We start from the raw sequence: 24,636 nt of genomic DNA, 5'->3' as shown, positions 1-24,636 counted from the left end.
TGGGTATTTATGCAAAAGAATTGAAATCAGGATCTTGAAGAGATACTAGCACTTCCATGTTCATTGCCACATAAAATGTGGAAACAACCTAAATGGCATTCAACAGATGAAAGGATAAAGGAAATGTAGTACCTACATATAACAAATATTATTCAGCCTTTAAAAAGAAGGAAATTCTGCAATATGCAGCATGGATGAACCTGTAGGACATTATGCTAAGTGAAGACAAATTCTGCATGACTCCACTTATATTACTTATCTAAAATAGTCAAATTCATAGACTCAAAGAGTAGAAAGGTGGTTGCCAGGGACTGGGGAGAAGGGGAAATGGGGAATTACTAACCGACAGGTGTAAGGTTGCAGTTAAGCAAGACGAATACGCTCTAGAGATCTGCTGTACAACACTATACCTATAGTCATTGATAATGTATTGTACACTTAAAAATTTCAGAGAGTAGATCTCATGTTAACTGTTTTTAGCACAATATTTTTTAAAAAAGACTACTTTCTTACACCATATCCAGATATAAACTCAGAATGGGTTAAAGACCTAAATATGAGACCTGAAACCATAAATTCCTAGAAAAAAACATAGGCAGTAATTTCTTTGACATCGGTCTTAACATCACTTATCTAGGTATGTCCCCTCAGTAAAAAGAAACAAAAGCAAAAACAAACTATCAGGATTATACCAAAATAAAACGTGTTTGCACGGCAAAGGAAACTATCAATGAAACAAAAAGGCAGCCTACTGAATGGGAGGAGATATTTGCAAATGATATATCCAATAAGAGGTTAATATCCAAAATATACAAAGATCTTATACAAAGATCTTATACAACTCAAAAACAAAAAACAAACAGCAAAAAAACCACCAAATAATACAATTAAAAATGGGCAGAGGACCTGAATAGACATTTTTCCAAAGAAGACAAACAGATGGCCAACAAACATATGAAAAGATGTTCAGCATCACTCATCATCAAGGAAATGCAAATCGAAACCCCAATGAGATATCGCCTTATGCCAGATAGAATAGCTAGTATCAAAAACACAAGAAACTCCGAGTATTGGTGAGGATGTGGAGAAAAAGGAAACCTTTCCCACTGATGGTAGGAATGTAAAATGGTGCAGCCACTGTGAGAAAAAGTATGGAGGCTCCTCAGAAATTAAAAATAGAAATCCCATATGGCCCAGTAATTCCACTATTGGGTATTTACCAAAGAAAACAAAAACTAAGTCGAAGAGGTAAATGCACCCCTGTGTTTATTACAGCATTATTTAAAATAGCCAAGATATGGAAGCAATCCAAGTGTCCATCTATAGATGAATGATAAAGAAAATGTGGTATATACATACAATGGAATATTACTTGGATCTAAAAATGAATGAAATCTTGCCATTTTCAACAACATAGATGAATCTAGAGGGTATTAAGCTAAGTGAAATAAATCAGAGAAAGACAAATACCATATGATTTCACTTATATGTTGAATCTAAGAAAGAAAACAAATGAACCAACAAAACAAGCAGATAGAGACCCATAAATACTGAGAAGAAACTAATGGTTGCCAGAAGGGAGTGTGGGAGATGGGTAAAATGGGTGAAGGAGAGCCAGAGACATAGGGCTTCTAGTTATGGAATGTGTAAATCACAAGGATGAAAAGCACAGCATAGGGAACGTACTCAATGATACTGTTATAGGGTTATATGGTGACAGATGGTAGCTATATTTGTGGTGAGCATAGCATAATGTATAGAGCTGTAGAATCACAATGCTGTACACCTGAAACTAATGTAACATTGTGTATCAACTACACTCAGTTAAAAAAAAAAAAAAAGTAGTCCTTGAACTCCTACCATGAGCAGGGCATACAGGGTTTATTCTGCCCAGTAACACTAGGGCACACTGATAAAGAAGACCCCAGAGACAAAAATTTAAGTCACTCCTCAGTTATAGCAAGGTAATTTTAAAAATTAATAAATAGGGTGCCTAGGTGGTTCATTCGGTTGGGCATCTGACTTCAGCTCAGGTCATGATCTCACAGTTCGTGGGTCCAAGCCCCGCCTCGGGCTCTGTGCTGACAGCTCAGCCTGGAGCCTGCTTCGGATTCTGTGTCTCCCTATCTCTCTGCCCCTCCCCCGCTCATTCTCTCTCTCTCTCTTTCTCTCTCTCTCTCTCTCTCTCTGTCTCTCTCTCTCTCTCAAAAACAAAAAATAAAATAAAAATTAATAAACAGTTATATTATCCAACCTTATTGGCTATTTTGACCATTTTATAATTCAGTAGTGTTTTTGTTTCAAGTGTAAAATAATTGAAAGGCATTTTATGGGGCGCCTGGGTGGCTCAGTCGGTTAAGTGGCCGACTTCGGCTCAGGTCATGATCTCACGGTCCGTGAGTTCGAGCCCTGCGTCGGGCTCTGTGCTGACCGCTCAGAGCCTGGAGCCTGCTTCAGATTCTGTGTCTCCCTTTTGCTGACCCTCCCCCGTTCATGCTCTGTCTCTCTCTGTCTCAAAAATAAAATAAACGTTAAAAAAAAATTTTTTTTTAAAAGAAAGGCATTTTACTCATTATTTTTAGCTGTAGTGACTTTTCTTCAGTCTTGCTACCTTAAAAGCCATTTGGGCATGTTGGTGTATGTTATCACAGCAGTTCAACATCCAGTCAATTAAATCTGAAAAACCCAGTTAGTCATTTGGCAATTTGGACCACATAACAATAAACAACTGGTTTTGTTGATTGCTTCAGCTGAATTGATTAAATGCCTCAGAAATAGTAGAAACACTTCAGTTTGTATGACAGCTTTACATTTTTGCTTTCCAGTAATTATCATCTCTGTTGAGCCAATACTTCCAAAGGAAATACTGTGAAATGTTCTGAATTGGTATCTCACTTGCAATGTATTATTATCTTCATTATATTTACCTGAAATAGAGAATTAACAAAACAAAACCAAATACAGCAGAATAGATGAGCTGTGTGTCCCCAGCCAAAGTTCATCAAAAGCAGTTAAATATGTACATGGTAACTATTTCTGCATATGTGAGGCAATTGGAAAGTGATATGCATTATCAGCCCACAAATTCAAATGTGCTTCACTCCAAGTTACTTTAGGCATTGCCTCTCAGCATACCTGCTGATAGTGATGAACTTCAAGAAAAGATCAAGGGCACTCATTCTGTGTTTCAAAGACTTCGGGAACCAGCCAGGCAGCCATCTTCCTGTAACGTGCATCTTAGTGACTGTGGTGGCCCTGAACTTCTGTTGCATAGATACCCAGTTGTGGTGAGCAAAGCTGACCTTGGACCTAATAGCCACCCCTCTGAATGTACCACTGCATTTGCATCAAGGTCATAATGCCCACAGACTGCCCCCAGTCAGTGACTGAGCATGATGAGGTACCAATGTCTCTTCGTGTGAAAGTCAAGACTGCTTTAATGGATAGTGTGGCTCAAGGACTCCCCTTTGGCCTGGCTGAACCTCTCTTGGAACTGCACTGCAGTCTGAGACTCTTACTACCCAGCCTCCCTTCCCTCTCTTCTTCCCCAGGAATTGGACCTTTGTTTCCAGCTGAAGGCTCTTGCCTGCCTATTCCTGTTCTCCCCTCCCCATCCTTTTCAGTCGTTACCCTCTCCTGCACATCTAACCTCATCTTGGAATCTGCTTCTCGGAGGACCTGAACTCACAATGACCATGATTTTTATACTATCACACAAGACAAAATCAAGGTAACCTGTGTTTTAGGAGTGAATTTTAAACAATGCCCAGCCTAGAGGGAAAAAAGAGAATCTGAAAGTTTAATAGTTTTCTTGTCAGGGTCACAAATCAGCTGTAAACCCAGTTGATATTTTCTTATGTTACTTCCTTTGTATTTGGCATGTCAGAGATATACACAGCAGCACTTTGCTCTGATGAAAAGTCTGGCTTCTCAATATGTACCCTCTCTTATTCAAAGATTGATGCAGAGATATTGAAAACTATCTTTCATGTAAAAAGTTATAGGTTTTGATTAACAGATCATCTTATTGTTTCTGTTTAGAAGTGTTTCCTGTTAGAAAATCATTATGAAAAGTTTAGAACTTTACTTATTTTTAAGTAAGCCCTACACCCAACATGGGGCTTGAACTCACAACCCTGAGACTAAGAGTTGCTCGCTCTGTGGACTGAGCCAGCCAGGCACCTGTAGAACTTTTTTTTTTTTTAATAGGATTCATGACCAACATGGACCCCAACGTAGGGCTTGAACTCATGACCCTGAGATCAAGACTTGAGCTGAGATGAAGTATCACACTTAACCGACTACCACTCAGGCACCCTAGAACATTATTGTTTAAAAAATTAAAATCACCACCTAGTTTCAGCACCTAAAGATCCATGATAGTTACCATGTCAGTATGCTTTTGTCTCTGTCTTTTCTATGTTTTATATTTATGTCCATCCAGGTGAATTAATACTATATATAAGTTTAGTATCTTGCTTTTCCCTTGTGGTATTAAACTTTTTTGTAGAATACTCTTAATGGCTGCCCAGTAGTCCATTAAGCATTATTCTATTATTCCATTATCCTATTATTTACTTAACCATTACCTTATTGCTGGAATTAAAATAATTCCTTTTTTTTGTGTATTTTTAATGACTGAAACAAAACAGATCTAAAACTCCAGCTTCTGGAAGAACTATTTGTTCTTGCTGGTCTTGTACCTCTCCTGGAACTTGACCTTGGCCTCTTGTTGGCCCATGCATTTTTTACTGATAAGGGTGGAAACAGAGCCATCTGATGTTTTACAGATTCAAAATAAGTCAGATACAAACTCTCACAGAAATAATAATTTAGGTAAATCAAATGACAGTGCAAATAAGTGATGGGAGTTAGCATGGAGAACTAGGCTCAGTGCTCAGATGCACTAAAGTGCTTACGTGAGAAAATGCAATTACTTTCAATTGCACGAGACCTAATTAGGTCCCCTTATTGCTTCTAATAACAACACTCTTTATGAAATATAGTAGTTCCAGCTATTTGCTTGCTCATATTGTGAGCTTTACCTGGCTTTGTTACTGGACCCGCAAGAGCAGGTGTTTGAGTCTCAGTGCCATAGAAATGAACACTGAGTGCAAAAGTAAGACAGCAGGTGGAGCTTATTAGAGATAGCTTGTATTCAAGGGAGCCAATGAGAAAGAGGAATGTTGCTCCCAGAAGCAGTGGCACCAGTGTGCAAGGCTTATAAAGGCACTTTTCCAAAGGGGGAGGGGCTGTGAGTAGGGAAGCCTCCTTTAGTCCCACGGTCATTATCTGGTGGCTGCTACTTTTTAGTAGACACAAGACAGTCACAGGATGCCTTTCTTGATGACTGATGTTCTTTAGGGCTCCTGGAAGATAGAAGTACTTGTGCAAGCTGGCTTTAAATTGTTACTTTCTAATTTTGCTCAGACAACCATTATTCCCTGATGGCTGTTATCTGTCACTTGTTCTCTTTCCCATAAGGAGGTATTTGTCTCTGAGCCTATGGAAACTTTGAACCCTTGCCTCAGACCGGTGGCTTTACAAGAGTTACGTCCCTCTTGCTTTTCCTGTACTGTCTCAGCTTTGCTACCAAGGCCTTTCTGCTGGGCCTGGGGAATATTTGTAGGAAAAATATTGCCACTCCCCTAAATGGACTTGAGGTAGAGAGAGTGAAATGTACAATTTTGAGAATGTCTGTGTTACCAAGAATCAGTTAATGCTAAGCTAGGGTATGTTTTCCAAATGAGGATATTTAAAAATTTTTTTAATGTTTTATTTATTTTTGAGACAGAGAGAGACAGAGCATGAACGGGGGAGTGTCAGAGAGAGAGGGAGACACAGAATCTGAAGCAGACTCCAGGCTCTGAGCTGTCAGCACAGAGCCCGACATGGGGCTCGAAATCACGGACCATGAGATCATGACCTGAGCCGAAGTCGGCTGCTTAACCGACTGAGCCACCCAGGCGCCCCAAAATGAGGATATTTTAGTAGGCTAACTGGTGCCCAATGTACTATGCTACCCAGACATGAATTTTAGGAACTTCAAATTCTAGCACAGAAGAGCCCTCATTTGGGCTCCCCTAAAAGCATAGTGTGAGACAAGAACTGGGGTGTGGTAGTTGAATTGGGAGGTGCTCCCAGAGAGCAAGAGTGAGGCTGCTGAGACAGGGACAGAGAAAAAATAATACATGGTGACTTTCTGGAAAAGAGAGGCCAAGACAGGGAGACTTTTTACTTCTGTGGACATCGGGGACTCAGTCCCACTACAGACCCTCAAAGGAACTGTGGAGACTGTGTCTCAGAATTATCCCACTGAAGGACAGAAGGCTGGGAGATTCACTCCTTAACATCTTCCTCATTCATTGAATTTTGTCCCCTAAGGTTTTAATTTCCTCCACACTTCCAGATTGTATCTATGTGGACCAAAAAGACTCTGGAAGAAGTCCTAAGGCAAATGGCAGAGAGATCCCCAGCACATGCTTGAGATGAGACATTGGCCATTTACAGGCACTGTGCACTGACCAGCTGCCATGTCCCATCCTGAGGTCTGAGGTGTAGAGGAGTATGGTCTGAGGCCTGAGGGGCCAGCATTGACTTCATGCTGTCAGTGCCACTCTCACCAGTGTGTTCCTTCTTGTCTTAGTGAAGGGTCCCTCTTCCTGGGGGCATAGTTATTGGTTAGGTTCTCTGGTGTCATTTGGTAAATCAGTTCCAACATACCCTTCTCACTTTTCTGTCCATACTTTGCACAGGTGGTTGTGGCATTTCTGTCTCATTAATTGTAAGTTATTGTCATGTCTACCATCAAAGAACCCAGCTAGCAACCCATTAAGTTTTCTCATCAGGAAGTTAAATCCTGCATCATGGGAAGATGCTTCTGGGTCAATAAATGCTTCCCTACAGAACTTTACATCCCACTCCCTCTGTCCAACACCATGAAGATCTATTCACACACACATTTCTAGGCTCCTGCCAGCACATATTAGTAAGATCCTGAAGTTCTTCCAGGAAGAAAGCTGTCCCCCAGTAGGGATTATTTAGGCTATGCTGAGAGCTGACCCTAATTATTTATCTGATGGCAATGGTGGAAGGTGTGGGTAGACCTTGGAAAGGACAAACATCATCTTACATCTGCCTCAGGTGAAGGCTTTATGTCATCTGTTGGCAAAGGGGAGATGCTCTTCTCTAGTAAGATGAATGGGAATGTTTGTTCCCACTCAGAAGAATCCAGGGCTTCAAAATTTTTCAGGTACATCCACAAAATATGCCATCCCATGTCTCAGCATCTTCCTCCTTCCCTATAAGGGCTCTGACCTTCCCAAAAGGAAACCTGCCAATGACAAGCAATCAGTCTCCTTAATAGTACATCTGCCACTCCCCAGTTGAAGACAAGCATCTCCGTAATACTGCCATGGACACTTGCTGGGTTTCACAGCATGCCCTGAATTGGTAGTGAGACCACTCTTTTTCTTCCAGGTTTTTAGAGCAGATCATAAAAGTCAGCCAATTCCATAATCCTCATACTTACCATCATAAGTACTAGAGCTGCTGTGGAAGTCAGTACTTTCCCCTTCTACCTAAACCTCATGCCAGTCCTCCTAGCACTAGTGAGGTTTTTTGGCAGTTATGAGGATAGAGCTCACCAGGTGTCCTTTCCAGGCCATGTACCACTGGCAGTGGGGTCCTTGTTTTCATCTCACCAGTTGCAGTGTCCTGTCCCTAGGGTCTGCTTTTTCTAGCACTTCCATTTCCAACCATCTTACCTCAGGTTCCCCTAAACCCACATACCGACCGAGCAAATTTCCACAACTTCTGAGAAAGGACTAAGAGAAGCAGAGAGACACCATGCATACACTTGAGGTAGGGTTGTCCATATGTGTGGGATAATGCATCATGACTACTGAAATCAGGTGGGCCAGGAGTATGGCTCAGGGCGCTCCAACTGTTGGCTACAAGAGGTTTGTGAACTAGAGGTAACTCAGGAAAACTGACAGACATTTTAGAACCTTGGTTAGTCAACCCATTCCCCCAAACCATCAAATCAAGAATAGGTATAAAATTCATTAAAATAACTTCTTTAGTCAAAACCTGAAGAATGCCAGTGACTTAAACCTAAGACCCATGGATAAAAGTGTTTTACTTTCCCAAGGACCAAAAAAAACTAAAACCAAACAAAACCTGAAAGACATAGCTCAGACATTTTAAAATAAACTATAAATAAGGGACAGCAATTGTTCCATCTGAGTGGAATGAAAAAAAACCAGGAAGTGACTAGAAGATACCGGGCAACACTTCCCTTCTGAGGTGTACTAATGATGTTGGGAAGCTAGGACACTATGTGTATTTAACATTATTTTGGATATAGTTTTACCCAGAAGGCCCTGACATTGTAGCAGAAGCACCTTTTGTGGTACTGTGAATGGGAGGCCCTGCACAGAGGGGCAAAGCATTTACAGCATCTAAAGCCTATAAATCTAGAGTCTTATTCATGGTAGGGAAGGCCTTGTTCTCTCACTCCCACCAAACCTCAGGTGGTGGCAGCAGAAAGTTGTGCAAGAAACACAACAACACCATCTGTTCAAGGAGCTGTCTACCTGAGATTAAATATAGGGATGTTTGCTTTACACATAACTGGAAAAGAAAAAACTTCCAGCTGGCTTCAGCTATGTGTTAGGATAGGATACATGTTAGGATTGGCTGATTGCTGTAACCAGCAACCCCAAATCTCCATGGCTTACACCCACACAAAAGGTTTCATTCTTGCTCATCTCATAATGCAGTCAAGTTGGCAGGGGCTCAGGGGGCTCAGGGGCACAGGCTTCTTCATACGTGGCTCCTCTGCCCCTTAGAGCCTTGGAGTCCTCCCATAGATCCTCTGCCTCCACCCAGCCCAACTGCAGCCCAGAGAGAGAGAGAGAATGATGAGGGAGGGTGAAGGACCACCTGGGAGGTGGAGACCTGGTGACCTATATGATTTCTATCTGCATTCTTTTACCCAGAACTAGTCACATGGTCCCACCTAGATACAGGGGCCTGGGAAAAGTAGTCTTCCTGTGAGCCCAAGAGGGAAATGAAAGAGTCTGGTGAACGTAGAGAAATGTCTCTATCGCAAGCTGTATTCTATATAAAATTGCACTAAACGATGTCCACCAGGGAGGAGATCATCACTGACATAATCCTAAAAACTCAATTCTTTAAACATTTCTGATTTTGGGTAAGAAATTTCTTAAATTGATGCTCTTATCATTTCTCCCTGAAGGTTAAATAGAACTTATTTTCTGGGCTTTCCTCCCTAAGCTCTGTCAAGTTTCTGCCCAAGTGTCATTTCTCAGTGAGGCCTATCCTGAGCATCCCACTTAAAACTACAGCCGATATATCTCATCACTCTAATTCTGCCCTATTTTTCCCCAAGACATGTATCATAATCTCACTTAATACATTATTTATTTATCATATTTCTTTTTTATGGAATGCCTTCCATTATTGAAATTTAGGCTCCAGTAGGGCAGGTGCCTTTGTCTGATTTAATCACTGAGGTATCTTTATGCCTACAATGATTCCTGACACATACTGGCCATAAGGAATGAACAATGAACACATGAACAAGGAACCACAGGCATTCATCAAGAAGGAATTCATAAATACATATCTGTACACTCATGTTCATAGCAGCATGGAAAGTGGAAATAACCCAATGTCCATGGAGGGATGAATGTATAAACAAAATGTGGTGTATACGTACAGTGGGATATTATTCAGCTTTACAAAGGAAGGAAATGGTCCAGCAATCCCCCTTCTGGGTATATAGCCAAAAGAACTGAAAGAAGGGTCTTGTTTGCACATCCATGTTCGTAGCAGCACCCTTCACAATAACCAGGAGGTGAAAGCAATCCTAATGTCCATTGACTAATGAATGGGTGAACAAATGTATACACATACAATGGAGTATTATTCAGCCTTAAAAAAGAAGGAAATCTTTTGTCATGCTACAATGTGGATGAACCGTGAGGACATTATGCTAAGGGAAATAAACCAGTCACAAAAAGTCACAAATATTGGCGGGTGGTGGACTGCAGAAGGTGAAGGAATGGAACTCAGGACTGAGAGCAGTTCTCCTACTTCAAGCCTAGTTTGGACTAGGCCATATTCTCCTGGTATCTTTCTTACTTTGTCCATAATTTGGGCTCTCAGTCTTCCTTCCGGAGCCATTTCAGGAGTGAACTTGATTGACATCCACATAGTTGCAAATGGCAAGATTTCATTCTTTTTGATTGCTGAATAATACTCCATTGTGTGTGTGTGTGTGTGTGTATATATATATATATATATATATATATATATATATATATATACATACCACATCTTCTTTATCTATTCATCCATCAATGGACATTTGGGCTCTTTCCATACTTTGGCTATTGTTGATAGTGCTTCTATAAACATGGGGGTGCATGTGTCCCTTCGAAACAGCATACCTCTATCTCTTGAATAAATACCTAGTAGTGCAATCGCTGGGTCATAGGGTAGTTTTATTTTTAATTTTTTGAGGAACCTCCATACTGTTTTCCAGAGTGGCTGCACCAGCTTGCATTCCCAACCCTTCTTCTTCTTTTTTTAATGGGCAAGGCTAAATTATATAATGTCCAGAGACATTTTGCCACAATTGGGTGATAAGACTATTTGCAAAGCAGCAATTACTATAAAAGTAATTGGGGAAGAAAGTGTTCATCATTGGGAAGTATCTTATAAAAAGGGGCTTCTTAAGTGAAAGGCAAAGTTTTATTTTTTGACCTGGGTTGTAGTTACAAAAGTGTTCACTTTTACAAAAATTCACTGCCATATATTTGTTTTGTGTAGTTTTCTATAGATTTACATTACAATAAAAACATGTTTCAAAAGAGAGAAAGATACTTAGGGGACACAACCACCAAATATAATATGTAGACCTTGTTTGGATCCTGATTTGAACAAACAAATTATAAAATATTTATGAGATAATCAGAACAATTGGAATACTGATTAGATCATTGTTGATGTTTAGGAGTTATTGTTTAATTATAGATGTGATAATGCTACTGTGTGTTTAGGAAAAGAGTCCTTATTATTTAAAGATACACACTGAAATATTTTAGATAATGTTTGAGATTACTTAAATCCAGTCACAGGTAGAAATGACAGGTAGGGGTATAAATGAAACAAGTTGGCCAATGTTGCTCATTGGTGAGACTGACTGAAGAGTACACGGGGGTTCATTAAACTGTTCCCTCAACTTTTGTGACTGTTTGAAATCTTCCATAACAAACTATTTCTCTTATTGTCATGATTTGGATGAGTGGTTCATAAGCAAATGATAGATGGACCCGGAAGCTCTGTATGTTAATTGCAGGAGCAGCTTCCTCTCTTTTAATTTAACTGTTCTGAAAATTCTCTCTACGTGGGACAATTATTTAAGTAAACCATAACTTCGGAGCCAGGTGTCCTTTGTCAGATAAAATGTCCCTGAATACCAAATATCCCAATGCTTCTTTCAGACCAGACTGGCAAAATAAAACACATTTTAACTTCTCTCTGGAGGTCTGGAGACCAAGACGCAGAGTCAACATTGTAGCCAATGTGCTGTCTGGGAGCTGCTGCCCAGATTTGTACACCTTGTAGGACAGAACCTACCACTCCATATTCTATGAGTTTCGGGCCCAGACCTAAAATTTGTCTTTGAAATGCCTCCCACACTTGTTGAACAGCTGCTCAATCTCAAGTTAGCACCCAAAGTAAAACATAATAATATGGGTTGTTTTTTAAGGCCTCACTGCCTCAATTTTATCATGCTGGCATCAGCACCATATGCCTACTGGTGTGGCAAATTGAGAAGAAAATGTTTCTATGACCATGCTGCTGATTTTAAAAATAACATATCTAATGAGCCAGCTGTGATTAGACAAAAAAATTAATAGTCATTTCTGCAGTTTATTTCATCCTAAACATTTCTCAAATGTTATTCTCTCTTTTCAAACTCTAATACAGATATTGTACAGATGGTCCATTTGATGGGTTCTATTTTAAACAAGCCACCAGGAGATCACTGGTTTATCAAGAGATAGGAAAAATTGCTTATTCCAGGTCAAATGGGCAGAACTAAAAATAATGTATGATTTTGACAAAGTGACATACATTTTATAAGCCAGTGTTGTCGGTTCATGGAGATATAAGGCCCTGTCCCCTTGGAACTTGCACATATAGGAAATAAAGATTGACTGGAGCATTAAACGGTACAATCAATATACAGTGATCAGAGCTGACAGTGCAAATTAAGCAGCTGTCAGGTCAGCAAGACTGGGCTATGAAAGAATATGTCATGACACCTTAAAGAATGTGTCCATCCAAAGGTGTGTGGGAGGGGTTGATATTGGTCTGTGACAGAAATATAGAAAAACAAGTGTCACTAAGGCAGGTGTTGGCTGTGTGCATCTAAACACTATTTAGAGGACAGAGAGCCTTAACCAGTGGCTCTGAGTTACTCAGGCCTTACAGCAAGATCCCCTTCCTGTGAGCCAAAGGCATCAGGCTGTGGAAACCCAAGGCAGAGGTCACACGCCTAACCTGGCTCACAGTTAGATTTGTCTGGATCCTGTAGATTTTCTTTTTAATATTCAAACTAACTGGGAACATCTTTTTTTTTTCAAGATTTTATGCAAGACTCTCCATTTATTGCTTTTCTTGAAAAAGCCCACAATCTCACGTGCCAAAAATCAGCTGGGACTGAGTAAAAGCTATCACCTTCACTCTCCCAGTCAGTCACCGTCACTCCGCTGTCTTAACTGCCTGGACTCCGGAGGCAGCTGTGTTGGCCACCCCCAGCTAATCCATTGGTCTCACTTCCTCGCTTCTAACTTCAAGCTCATCATAGAGTCTTGTGGTTCCAGCCTCACTTCCCCTGTTGGTCTTTTTTTTTTTTAATTTTATTTTTTTAATGTTTCTTTTTGAGAGATACAGACAGAGACAGACAGTGCAAGCAGGGGAGGGCCAGAGAGAGAGGGAGACAGAATCTGAAGCAGGCTCCAGGCTCTGAGCTGTCCGCACAGAGCCCGATGTGGGGCTCAAACACACGAACCGCGAGAACATGGCACAAGCCAAGGTCAGACCCTTGATCGACTAAGCCATCCAGGTGTCCTGTCTCCTGCTGGTCTTTTGACAGGGAGGGAATGAGCTGGTCGTGCTGAGGTGAGGACTCCTGCATATGTGACAGTTTTATGTTTCATGGTATGGTAAGTGTGGCATTCTGATTTTACATAATCAGTCTCCAGTAAGTCAGCCTGAAAGAGGTGGATCCATTCTTGGTGTAACAACACCAAGTGTCAGTCTTCAAGGCTGAGGACTGAGACCCCATTGCTGCTAAACTCACAGTGGTGTGTACCCTGTTGCAGTGACTTGGGATTGAACTACCCAATGTCAGCATGTGGAATCCTCCACCCAGAAGACATTTTCCAATTTTCATTTTATACTTAGAAGGTACCTCATGCTCTAATTTTGTTTTATAAATCACACATGCTTACATTATACTTTTTGTATATAGCTCTAAGTGTGTGTGTGTGTGTGTGTGTGTGTGTGTGTGTGTGTGTGTGTGAAATCTGAAAATAGAAGTTAGGTTAGGAGGAGAGCAACCAAAATAAAGGTTTGGGTTCAAAATAAAATGATCTTTGCCTTCCTAGCACTTCTTGCAGCATGCGGGTGTATGTTCCTGGTTGTTCTATTCTTTCTATTAGTATCACGTTTCATGGTTCTTTATTAATGGTGAGAGAATTACTGCTTTTTCTAACTCTCAAACCTTATCTTCCCTACTTTGTTAATGTCATTGCCTCTACAGTCACCCACTAGCCTCCTGTATTTTATAATTTAGAAAATGTCCACCTACATATTGTACCTCAATTGTGTCATCTGCCAAAATGCAAGATGACTAGGAAAGAAAATCTTAAAAACACTTCCTACACGTTCACACATTGCAATGGCTTTACATCACAGGCATTTGGGAGCCCCACTGTGTCTGGGAGAACTTTAGAATGATTCATGCAGGCAACAACTTAAGCGAAGATGAACTCTGAAAGATTCTCTTTAGCATGAGTGTTGCAATGCTGCCTCTTGTAAAAACTCTGAAATGTTTTAGGATCCTCCAACTCTTTCCACGTTAGCCATAAACATAGACATCTCATTCATTCATTCAAAAAGTGGTTATTAAGCAGCTACTATGTGCAAATGACCAAAGACACCCCTAAGCCAATAGAAAGCAGTTTTCCTGGGGGCGCCTGGGTGGCTCAGTCGGTTGAGCGTCTGACTCTTGATCTCAGCTCAGGTCATGATTTCACAGTTCATGAGTCCGAGCCCTGTATCAGGCTCCATGCTGACAGTGCAGAACCTGTTTGGGATCCTCTTTCTCCTTTTTCTGGCCCTCCCCTGCTCATGCTCTCTCTCTCTTAAAATAAATAAACTTTAAAAAAGGAAAGCAAGCAGTTTTCCTAAACTGAGTCTCAATGATCATAATGATGGTGACAATAATAAAACAGACAAGGACGTTTGTTGCTATTGCAGCCACATAAGTGATTTCAGTTGTTGTTTTGTGCATTACAGGATAGGACTATCTGGCAGCTTGTAAGAATTTCCAGAAAGTATCACATAGATCTGTTCTTATGATTTGTGTTTTCCTCCCATAGGGAGGTGTCTTTGGACATCAAATCAGAGTTCCCTACAAAATGCAGGCTGAAAGCTGGCAACTACTTAGAGAATATTTCTCAGTATTGCTCCCAAGTGATTTTAAAAATACACCAGAAGGTCACAAACCCATTTTCTATCTCTGTCTCTGTCCTGCCCTCTAAGTCATTCCTGTATCAGAATCACTTACGGTCAAAGCATCTTACAGTGAACAATGAACATGTGCATACTGAGAAATAACAAATAAATCTCTAAAAGTTGTTTTTGAAATCACACATGCATTTGATTGACAAAATCAGTCACACATAAGAGGATCCTAACTGTGAAGCTTCTCAGTTTCATCTCTACAAATGTAATATTTCCAAGGTTGACATTTCAATAACTAAAATAGATGTTCAATGACGAAAGAAGTGTTTGGGTCAATTCTTTACCAGAATTACAAATCAAGTTTATTTTAGATCTTGCTTTCTAAGAATCAAAGACATTGACAGAAGAAAACTAAAATGACCACATTTGGGGGGAACCTGGGTGGCTCAGTCAGTTAAGTGTCTGACTCCCGATTTGGGCTAAGGTCATGAACTCACGGTTTGTTGGATTGGGCCCCACATCAAGGCTCTGCACTAACGGTGTGGAGCCTGCTTGGGATTCTCTCCCACTCTCTCTCTCTGCACCCCCTACTCTCTCTCTCAAAATAGTTAATAAAAACATTATAATTTTTTTAATGACCACCTTTCTGAAGGACTGAATAGTGATGTTTCAATTATAGAATTGACAGTCCCTCTCCAACAACTCAAATAAGACACCTGGCATTGGCCTGGGAATGGGTTTTATCCCATAAAGATGTTGTGTATGTTACCCTTAATGAATACTTAGAATTTAGATAGAGGTGGGAATATCAGAGATTTAGTTTTAACGTAAACATTATTGTAAATAGGATCTCCTTTACTAAAACCTTGTTTCTTCTGTAAACTCTGTTGGCAACAAGCCAGAGAATTTAATAACCTGACATAAAGTGTTGTGGAAGTTATGTGAGATTGTGTGTTTTTAAAACTGTTAACTTTTAAATGACAACTGTACTGTTTTATCATAGTAACAAAGCAATGACTCTGTGAGTTCCATGTGGGAACCCTGTAATTTTTAAAACTGCCTGGCAATCTACAAGTAGGCCTAGAGATCTGTCAGCCAATGAGGACATTTGATGGCCTCAAAGGATTGGGTTTGATTTGGTATTTTATAATAGAAGGGGGAAAATATCAAGCTAATACCAAGCATCATGCATTCTGTAAGTAGCCACAGAATGACCTTCTGGGAGATAGGATCCAAATTTACCTGTACTAACCAAAGCCACTACCAAGCTGTTCTAAACTTGAAAGAAGACAAATGACTCACCTGCCTGATATTATTTTGCAAAGCAAGGACTGCAGTGAATCAATTCCACTCTAGAATCTCAGGCTTTAGAATTAGCCACATAGGGTCTGTGTGACCTTGGCCAGTTTCCATAACCTGAATCTACACATTTTATCTATAAAATTAACAAATGTAATCTATGAAGACAGAGTAGAAATAGCTATCCCATAGCAACTAAATGCTGTTATAAAGGTCCAATGAGATAATGTGCTTAGCAGTGTGCCTGATGGATGGTAAGTGCTCGATAAATGAGAGGACTCTGTGTTACCCACTGCACGCACTGTGTGCCACCATTGGAAGCAAAGGGACAGAGCTGCTCCCGTTTTGCCTCCACTTCGTAGATGTGATCACCACAGCTGAAATGTAGCAGTTTCTTCTGGATTCTTTGTAGACGAAGAAAGTTCTATATCAGCAACATAAAGTGTGTGAGTCCCCTTCGTTGACACTGGCAAGATGCCAAGAAAGAGAGGTGGTTTTCTGGAGAAGGATCCCCTGGGGGGAAATGTATGTATCACTCTTGTGTGTCAGAGTGCTGGCCCCCTCCACTGCAGTTGAGAATGAATGCCACCTGTGCACATAGGAAATAGGTGAAATCATTTTTCTCATTATGAATGGAATTGAACTTTTCTCCCCCATGAGTATTTCTCAACTCAAGTCATTGCTTAAATATCGCCTCCACGGGGTGGTTCAGTTGGTTGAGCATTGGCTCTTGATTTTGGCTCAGGTCATGAAAGCAGGGTGGTGGGATGGAGCCCTGCATCAGGCACCATGCTGAGCATGGAGCCTACTTAGGATTCTCTCTCTCTCCCTCTCCCTCTGCACCTCTCCCCCCACTTGTGCGCTCTGTCTCTAAAATAAAAAAAAAATTTAAATCACCTCCTCAGTGAGGGTCCCCCTGACTACCATGTTGAAACCAGCAACCCACCTCCCCATATTGATTCTCCTTCTGTAATGTTTTCTTCTTCCTTAACCCCATTAATTTAATGGAATATATTGTTTTCAAACTTATTATGTCTTGATTATTTTCTCTCTTCCAGCTAGAATGTAATCTTTTTGGGGACAGGAATCTGTATTTGTTTTTTGCCTAACAGCTGATAATTTGTTGAATGAACAAGTAAATACATAGATTTATTCACATTTGCTTGTATATGCGCAGAGAAATTCTAGAAACTTCTTGAGAAAATAACAGTTGTTACTAGGGCAAGGAAAATGGGACAGGTGGTCTAGATGAATTGGGTATGGTGGGAAGGTGATATCAATTTTTGATTTTTGAACCATGTGAAGTTTTGATATATGTATATATATATGTGTGTGTATGTGTGTGTAAATGTATATTGTATTGATACACATTTACATACATATTGTATTGATATATGTGTATATATATATATGTGTGTGTGTGTGTGTGTGTGTGCGTGTGTGTGTGTATATAAATGTATATTGTAAAAATCACTGTTTCTTAAGTCACCTACCATTATAGGCCTGACTTCCATTTCTCCACTTTCTCAAAAGAGATCTCTCTTCCTTCTTTTTCCTATGCCCTTTTACTTTCTCTGTCAAGCCTCAAAATAGCAAATATTTCCCACTACACATACATATACATCTGTACATATTTGTGTGTGTGTGTAAATGAATCTTGGAAGAAAAGTGTGAAACTGAGCTTCAGTTTCAAAACGGAGCTATCCTACTCAAATACAGAATGTAACCAAGTCGTTAGTAAAGGCTTATTGGGCAACAGCAACAACAAAGAGTTGACTCCAAAGAGGAAGGCCAACCAAGGAAGCATGATGGTGATCTTAGAGGGCATGATAAACTGATGGTCATGCTGGCAACTGCTTTGCGGGGCATTAGCTGTCTCTCCAGGGGTCATATAACAGAAGGTTCATTGTGTAGCAGGTGAAGTGATCACTGTGCTAGGAACAGGTGCTTTGGGGATCCCCCTGCTGAGAATTTCCCTGAGGCCCTATATCTGCTTCCAGGCTGCACCCTCCCCCATTCTAATGGAAGGGCTCACTGGTTTTCAGCCATCTGAAGGGAATGCCTTCTGGAGACTGGGAGAACACAAACAAGCAGATCTGCAATGTGGTGTGAAGAAAACAGAGGAGGCACGTGAGTTGGGATGCGTTAAACATTATGAATTCATTTGCACAGTCACCAGCAGAAGCAACATGATCTAAAATCAAGACAAAGCCAGGAGCCTTGCCCTCAAATCACCAGTGAGTGGAACATAAGTAAAATTTAAAAATATAGATGCATTTTTCTTCCCCTCCAGCCTCTTCTTCACTGCCCCACATGTTTTCCAGCCAGTTGTAGGTGAGTGAATTATTATTCTGGCCAAATTCCTCTAGAAAGGAGAGTAAACTCAGTCCATTTTCACTTCTCTTCTCTCACAAAGTAGGTAAGACAGTGATGGTATCAGTCTTTTTAACTCACTGGATTTTGTTCACAGGGATTTAATGAATATTCATTAATACGCTGTGACAAGCAATGCCAAAAATATGAAGCGTAGCAAACTGATAAAGGCTGTGAATTACAAATTCCTAAGCGCTTATGTAGAAAACTAATTTCTTCTTACTGCATTAAGATCTGACCATCCCTGGATCCAGTGCCTTTTATGTACATCCATGAATTTTAATTATGTAAATAATTAAAACCTGAAGAAATGAGTCATTTTTAAATTTTTATTTATTTCTAGTCAAAGCATAGTTGACTAGTTGTGATACAATATTATATGATTTTCATGTACAGCATAGTGGTTCAGCATTTATATACATTACAAAGTGCTCATGAAGGTAAGTATAGTTACCACCTATCACCATACAAAGTAGTTGCTATATTAGTGACTCTATTCTCTATGCTGTACTCTACATTCTCATGAGTTATTTATTTTATAACTGGAAGTTTGTACCTTTTCATCCCTTTCACCCATTTCTCTCACCCCCACCCTCTCCCATCTGGCAATCACCAGTTTGTTTTCTGTGTTTATGAGTCTGTTTCCATTTTGTTCATTTGTTTTTTAGATTCCATATATAAGCAAAATCACATGGCATTTATCTTTCACTGTCTGACTTATTTTACTTAGCATAACACCCTGTAGGTCTATCCAGAAAGGAGTTATTTTAAATATAAAGATTTGTTCTTACTTTTTCACAAAATCATCCCTTTATACAAAATATTAGTGAACAGTAGTCCTCCAGAATTGAAAATTGTGAAAGTCACATATCATGATGGCCTGTCAATGTCTTGTATTAAAACAAAGCCTAAAAAAGATTTTTTTAAATTTTTTAAATGTTTTTATTTATTTTTGAGACAGAGAGAGACAGAACATGAACAGGGAAGGGGCAGAGAGAGAGAGGGAGACGCAGAATCCAAAGCAGGCTCCAGGCTCTGAGCTGTCAGCACAGAGCCCGACGTGGGGCTCGAACTCACAGACTGTGAGATCATGACCTGAGCCAAAGTCGGATGCTCAACCCACTGAGCCACCCAGGCGCCCCCAAAGCCTAAAAAAGATTTTTTAATCAATTTGTTAGACTGTGTTTTATATTTAATCCACTAACGTAGAAAATCGTGTGAATGTAACTGGAAGGTGAAAGCAACATTTTCTAAGTTGTTGCTCAATATTTCTCAGTGTTGGCTGTTGCTTCTATCCTGAAACATGATGATGACACCCCCCCATGAGATCCTGCCCCCAAACAAGACTGTCTGTTATGTGATGCCACAGCAGCAAGTAGTTGACATCTTTCCTACTTAACACCATGACTGTAGTTAGCTCTCCACTCTAGGACTCCCCCAGTGAAACAGGAGCACGTCCCATCACACCGCCAGGTGACGTATGCACCCAGCCCGAAGGGAGCAACTCAGATCCTCTGTGCAACACCTAGAGAGAGAGGGCTTCAGACCCCAAATAGCAGCTTTTCCAGGAGCAGCAAAAAAGAAGGCACAAAAAGAATGCTTATGATAGAGACTGCAACACAGCCTATGAAATTGGGCTTTCCAGAGCGCTTCATAGAAGTCACGCTTCAGTGGTCAAGTGCTGGAGGAAGGGCCAAGACAGAGAACCAAAAGCTCTAGCGGTTGCCATGGCAGCAAGCAACAGGACTAGAAAAGGTTTCCAGATGCAGGTCTGTCTCCAGAGTGTGTGCAATCACATGCTGTCTGTGTTTACCACATGCTGAATGAAGACAGATCCAGTCTGTTTTCCAACTCCCTCAGTCAGTTTGCATTAAGATGATCTGGTGAAATTCTGGAGGGGCAGGTGTGATGAGCTCTCTGACCTGGGTCTTTTTTTTTTTTTTTTTAATTTTTTTTTTTCAACGTTTATTTATTTTTGGGACAGAGAGAGACAGAGCATGAACGGGGGAGGGGCAGAGAGAGAGGGAGACACAGAATCGGAAGCAGGCTCCAGGCTCCGAGCCGTCAGCCCAGAGCCTGATGCGGGGCTCGAACTCACGGACCGCGAGATCGTGACCCGGCTGAAGTCGGACGCCCAACCGACTGCACCACCCAGGCGCCCCTTGACCTGGGTCTTTAAGTTAGTCTGCATAAAGAAGGCTCAGGCCTTTCTTCCCCAGCTTGAGCAGGAAATACAACATAAGCCAATCAACTGCCGAGGCGGGTTTAGCCTGGTATGCTGAAATTTCCAGTTACACTGTGACATGTGCCAGTCTCCACCTGCAGAGTGATTGATCTAATAGTAAAACTGATGTGGTCACTATATATTATCATTTGGAAATATTAAGAACTATTCCAGATAGTGCAGGGAAATGTTCTTTGGATCTGATTTCATTTCAGAAAAGCAACAAGAGGATATTTCTTTTTCTCTGTATTACTTTAAGTAACTTGCAGTGGAAAAATAGGCTCTGATTGCAGATGTCTGCTCTGTCCCTGGGACAATGGACATGTGGGTCCATTCTCTAGATAAATTTTACCCTTCCCCCTCCCCAGAGGAGATCAAGTTACTTCTTTTATTGTGGTAAAATATATATAACTTAAAATTTACCATTTTAAACATTTTTAATGTTTACTTATTTAAGACAGAAAAGGAGGAAGCACATGAGCAGAGGATGGGCAAAGAGAAAGGGAGAGAGATAATCCAATGTGGATAATTCCCAATGTGGAACTCAATCTCAACAACGTGAGATCATGACCTGAGCCAAATGGAGAGTCAGACCTTACCCAACTGAGCCACTCAGGTGCCCCTGAACCATTTTTTTAATTAAAAAAATTTTTTTAATGTTTATTTATTCTTGAGACAGAGAGAGAGTGAGCAGGGGAGGGCTCTGAGAATCCAAAGCAGGCTCCAGGCTCTGAGTTGTCAACACAGAGACTGACGCAGGGCTCGAACCCATGAACTATGAGATCATGACCTGAGCTGAAGTCAGATGCTTCACTGACTGAACCACTCAGGCGCCCCATCTCCTTAACCATTTTTAAGTGTACAATTCAGTGGCATTAGGTACACTCACAATTTTGTATGACCACTATCCATTTTCAGAACTTTTTCATCATCCCAAACAGAAACTTTGTACTTATTAGAAAATAACTCCCTATTAATCCCTCTCTTCAGACCCTAGCAACCCCTATTCTACTTTCTGTCACAGTGAATTTGCTTATTCTAGATACCTTTTGCAAGTGAAGTCATACAGTACTTGCCTTTTTATGTCTGACTTGCAGTTAGTATAATGTTTTCCAGATTCTTCTATGTTGTTACATGTATCCGAATTTCCATCCTTTGAAAGGCTGAATGATATTCCATGGTATGTAAATACAACATAAACACATTCTATGTGTATTTTGTTGATCCGTTCCTCTGTCAATGGACATTTGGTTTGTTTCTACCTTTTGGCTATTGTGAATAATGCTGTTATGAACATTGGTGTCAAATATCTGTTTGAGTCCCTGCTTTCAATTCTTTGGGGTATATATCCAGAAGTGGAATTGCTGGGTCACATGGTAATTCTGTGTTTAAATTTTTGAGGAACCACCAAACTGTTCCACACAGTTTTCACAGTGGTGCAGTGCACATTAGCACAACAATGACTGTACCATTTTATGTTCCCCCCAACTTTCTCCTCTGAATGCCTTTGGAAAGATACAACCTCTGTGTTACTCTCCCGAATTGCAAAGTGCTAGGGGACAATTGCTAGTAGAACCAACCCTGCGAATCAGAGTCGATACATTTCCTCAATGGCATGCCGAAACCCTGATAATTTAAAGTCACTAAGCATTTGCTGAGTGCCTACGATGAGCCAGACAATGTACCAGGCATTAGAGATAACAAAGAACTCATAGCTTATTGAGGACGATAGACATTTTTGTGCAAAGGTGTAATGTGATGAATCCAATAATAAAATAGAAAGATGTGCCAGGCAATAAAAGGGCAGGAGAAACTTTGCAGAAAAGATCACTGAGCTGGGTTTTGAATGCTGAACAGGGGTTTTCCAGGTGGGAGGAAGGAGAATAGCCCCCATAGAAACTATAGTAAGTTCAAAGAAGAGCCAAGAGAACATGGCATTCTCAGGGAATGAAATACGGTTCATTATGGCTGCAGTTTATTCCCCGGTTTCTGGCCTGTTGATGTCCTTTCAGAAACTCTGTGGATAGGAAGGGGAAAGACATGTGTATGTACAGGCATGTGTTCATAGATGAATTTGTACCTGAAGGTAGGAAGCAGTGGGATTTCCTCAGGTGGCGTCCAGTCTTGTGATTTGTGGTCAAATGTAGGAGCCTAAAGATACTGAGTAGGAAGGTGACTGCAGGATGATATCTGACTCTTTGAGGCATTGAAGTGGTTGTTACCAAATAAAATTTTAAGGCACTTAAAGACAAGAAATAGATCCAATTAGATCTTCCGAAAAATCCACTTCTGATTGATCTAATTTCAGCAATATAGTAAACTAAGAAACCTGAAAACCCTCCCATAGTAACTCCTAGATAAGGTTTATAAAATAAAATAAAAATTTTGATAAATGCAAAGCCAAACTGACACATACACAAAGCAGGCACATCTTCTGTGCCAGAAAAGAGGTCCCAGGAAGCCAGAGCAGCAGCCTGGAACTGTAGGCCATGCTCATTCAGGGACAGGGATGCAGGATGGATAGGGACGGAAAAGGCAGAGTTTACTTGCTTCTATTAAGCCAGCAGGAGAGCAAGAGAAGAGTTAGCAACAAGGGGTCTTATCTAATGTAACATAACCAGTCATGGGAATGACATTGCATCACCTTTGCCATATTGTGTGATTATTAGTGGGTCTTAGGTCTCAATCACACTCAAAGGGAGGGGATTTATAGGGCGTGAGTACAAGAAAACAAGTATCATTGTGGGTCACTTTAGGTCTGTCCACCACATAGGCTCTGTCTGTACAGACATTCTGTAGTGCCACATCCCATGTGTATCTATCAAGAAGTTTCTCAACAATGTCAGAGCAGAGTATTGACTTCCCATGTCACCTCTGGTATGCTAGTAACATGGTCTGTCCCACAGCCATTGCCTATGAATATAGAGGAACACAAGATTTATTAGTTTTTCATTTGTGTACTTTGTGAAAGCATTGCATGGTTATGGAGTCGTTCCAAATGGTGCAGCTAAGGACAAGTACAAAGCAGAGATCCTCTTTACCACTCACCAACTTGCCAGAAGTAATTTTTAGAAGTAGTTTCTGGATAGTGCAAGTTATCAAGACTATCACCATTTCAGTAAAACAAGAGCACCGTCTGTCCAAGAGAAAATAGGAGTTGTACCGGGCAAGCTTAGCTATTTAATTTTCTGAAGCACCCAAGGTGGAGATGAATGAGTAAGAGATTTATTAGTGGGGTTCAGGGGTGCATTAGGGGAGCTACAGAAGCAGCTTCCAGTCTGCCCTGTTGTGCTGTGATTCAGAGAATGAAAGTTTAGTGGTAGGTTAAGGAGAGATTAAAACCAAATGGTTAGTTATAAAATAAGAGAATTAAAAATTGAAAGGAATGAAATTTACATAGAAAAAAGCAAGCATTTTTTTTTTTTAGGAATAAAGAAGAATAATATTAGCATGAAAAGAGTGCAAAGTATAAAAGTAAATAAAGGTCAAAAGTCAAAAGAAACCATGTTGAAAATTAAATTAAAAGTTGAAACAAAGTATTACAAAAGTTGGGGTTAATTATTTTTTAAAAAGATGGTGAAGAGATGAACTGATAATTTACAAGAACACAGATGGCCCGTATATGTGAAGGGAGCTGCTTCTCCCTTCAACCAAAAATTTCATAAAAATCACAAGATACTATTTCTCGCCTATTAGATCAGCAAAGATTTAAAAATTTGATAATATCTAATGTAAACTTGAGGAAAACAGTCTCATACGCTGTGGGTAGGAATACAAATTTTATGGCAATTGTTTAGATGGCAATTTGACAATATCCCTAATAATGTATAAAGCTACTTGAATTAATAACTCCATTTCTAAGAATGTAGGTTTTAGTATTTTTGCATGGTGTGTGTGTGTGTGTGTGTGTGTGCGCACGCGCGCATGTGTGTGTGTGAATACACCATTTA

At 40.4% G+C, this 24,636-nt stretch overlaps 1 protein-coding gene across 1 annotated transcript in view; it reads left to right on the top strand.

The window, feature by feature from the left end:
• The window catches only part of LOC125168121 (uncharacterized), a 75,457-nt gene that overhangs the window by 38,617 nt on the left and 12,204 nt on the right, over nucleotides 1-24,636 (top strand). The window contains exon 5 of the mRNA XM_047863052.1: nucleotides 18,135-18,219. Coding sequence (XP_047719008.1) covers nucleotides 18,135-18,219 — 85 coding nt within the window. The remainder of the gene's footprint in view (nucleotides 1-18,134; nucleotides 18,220-24,636) is intronic.

The sequence above is a fragment of the Prionailurus viverrinus genome, chromosome B3 (genome assembly GCF_022837055.1).
Source record: "Prionailurus viverrinus isolate Anna chromosome B3, UM_Priviv_1.0, whole genome shotgun sequence".
Classification (NCBI taxonomy): domain Eukaryota; kingdom Metazoa; phylum Chordata; class Mammalia; order Carnivora; family Felidae; genus Prionailurus; species Prionailurus viverrinus.
This window is presented reverse-complemented; position numbering and strand designations above follow the sequence as displayed.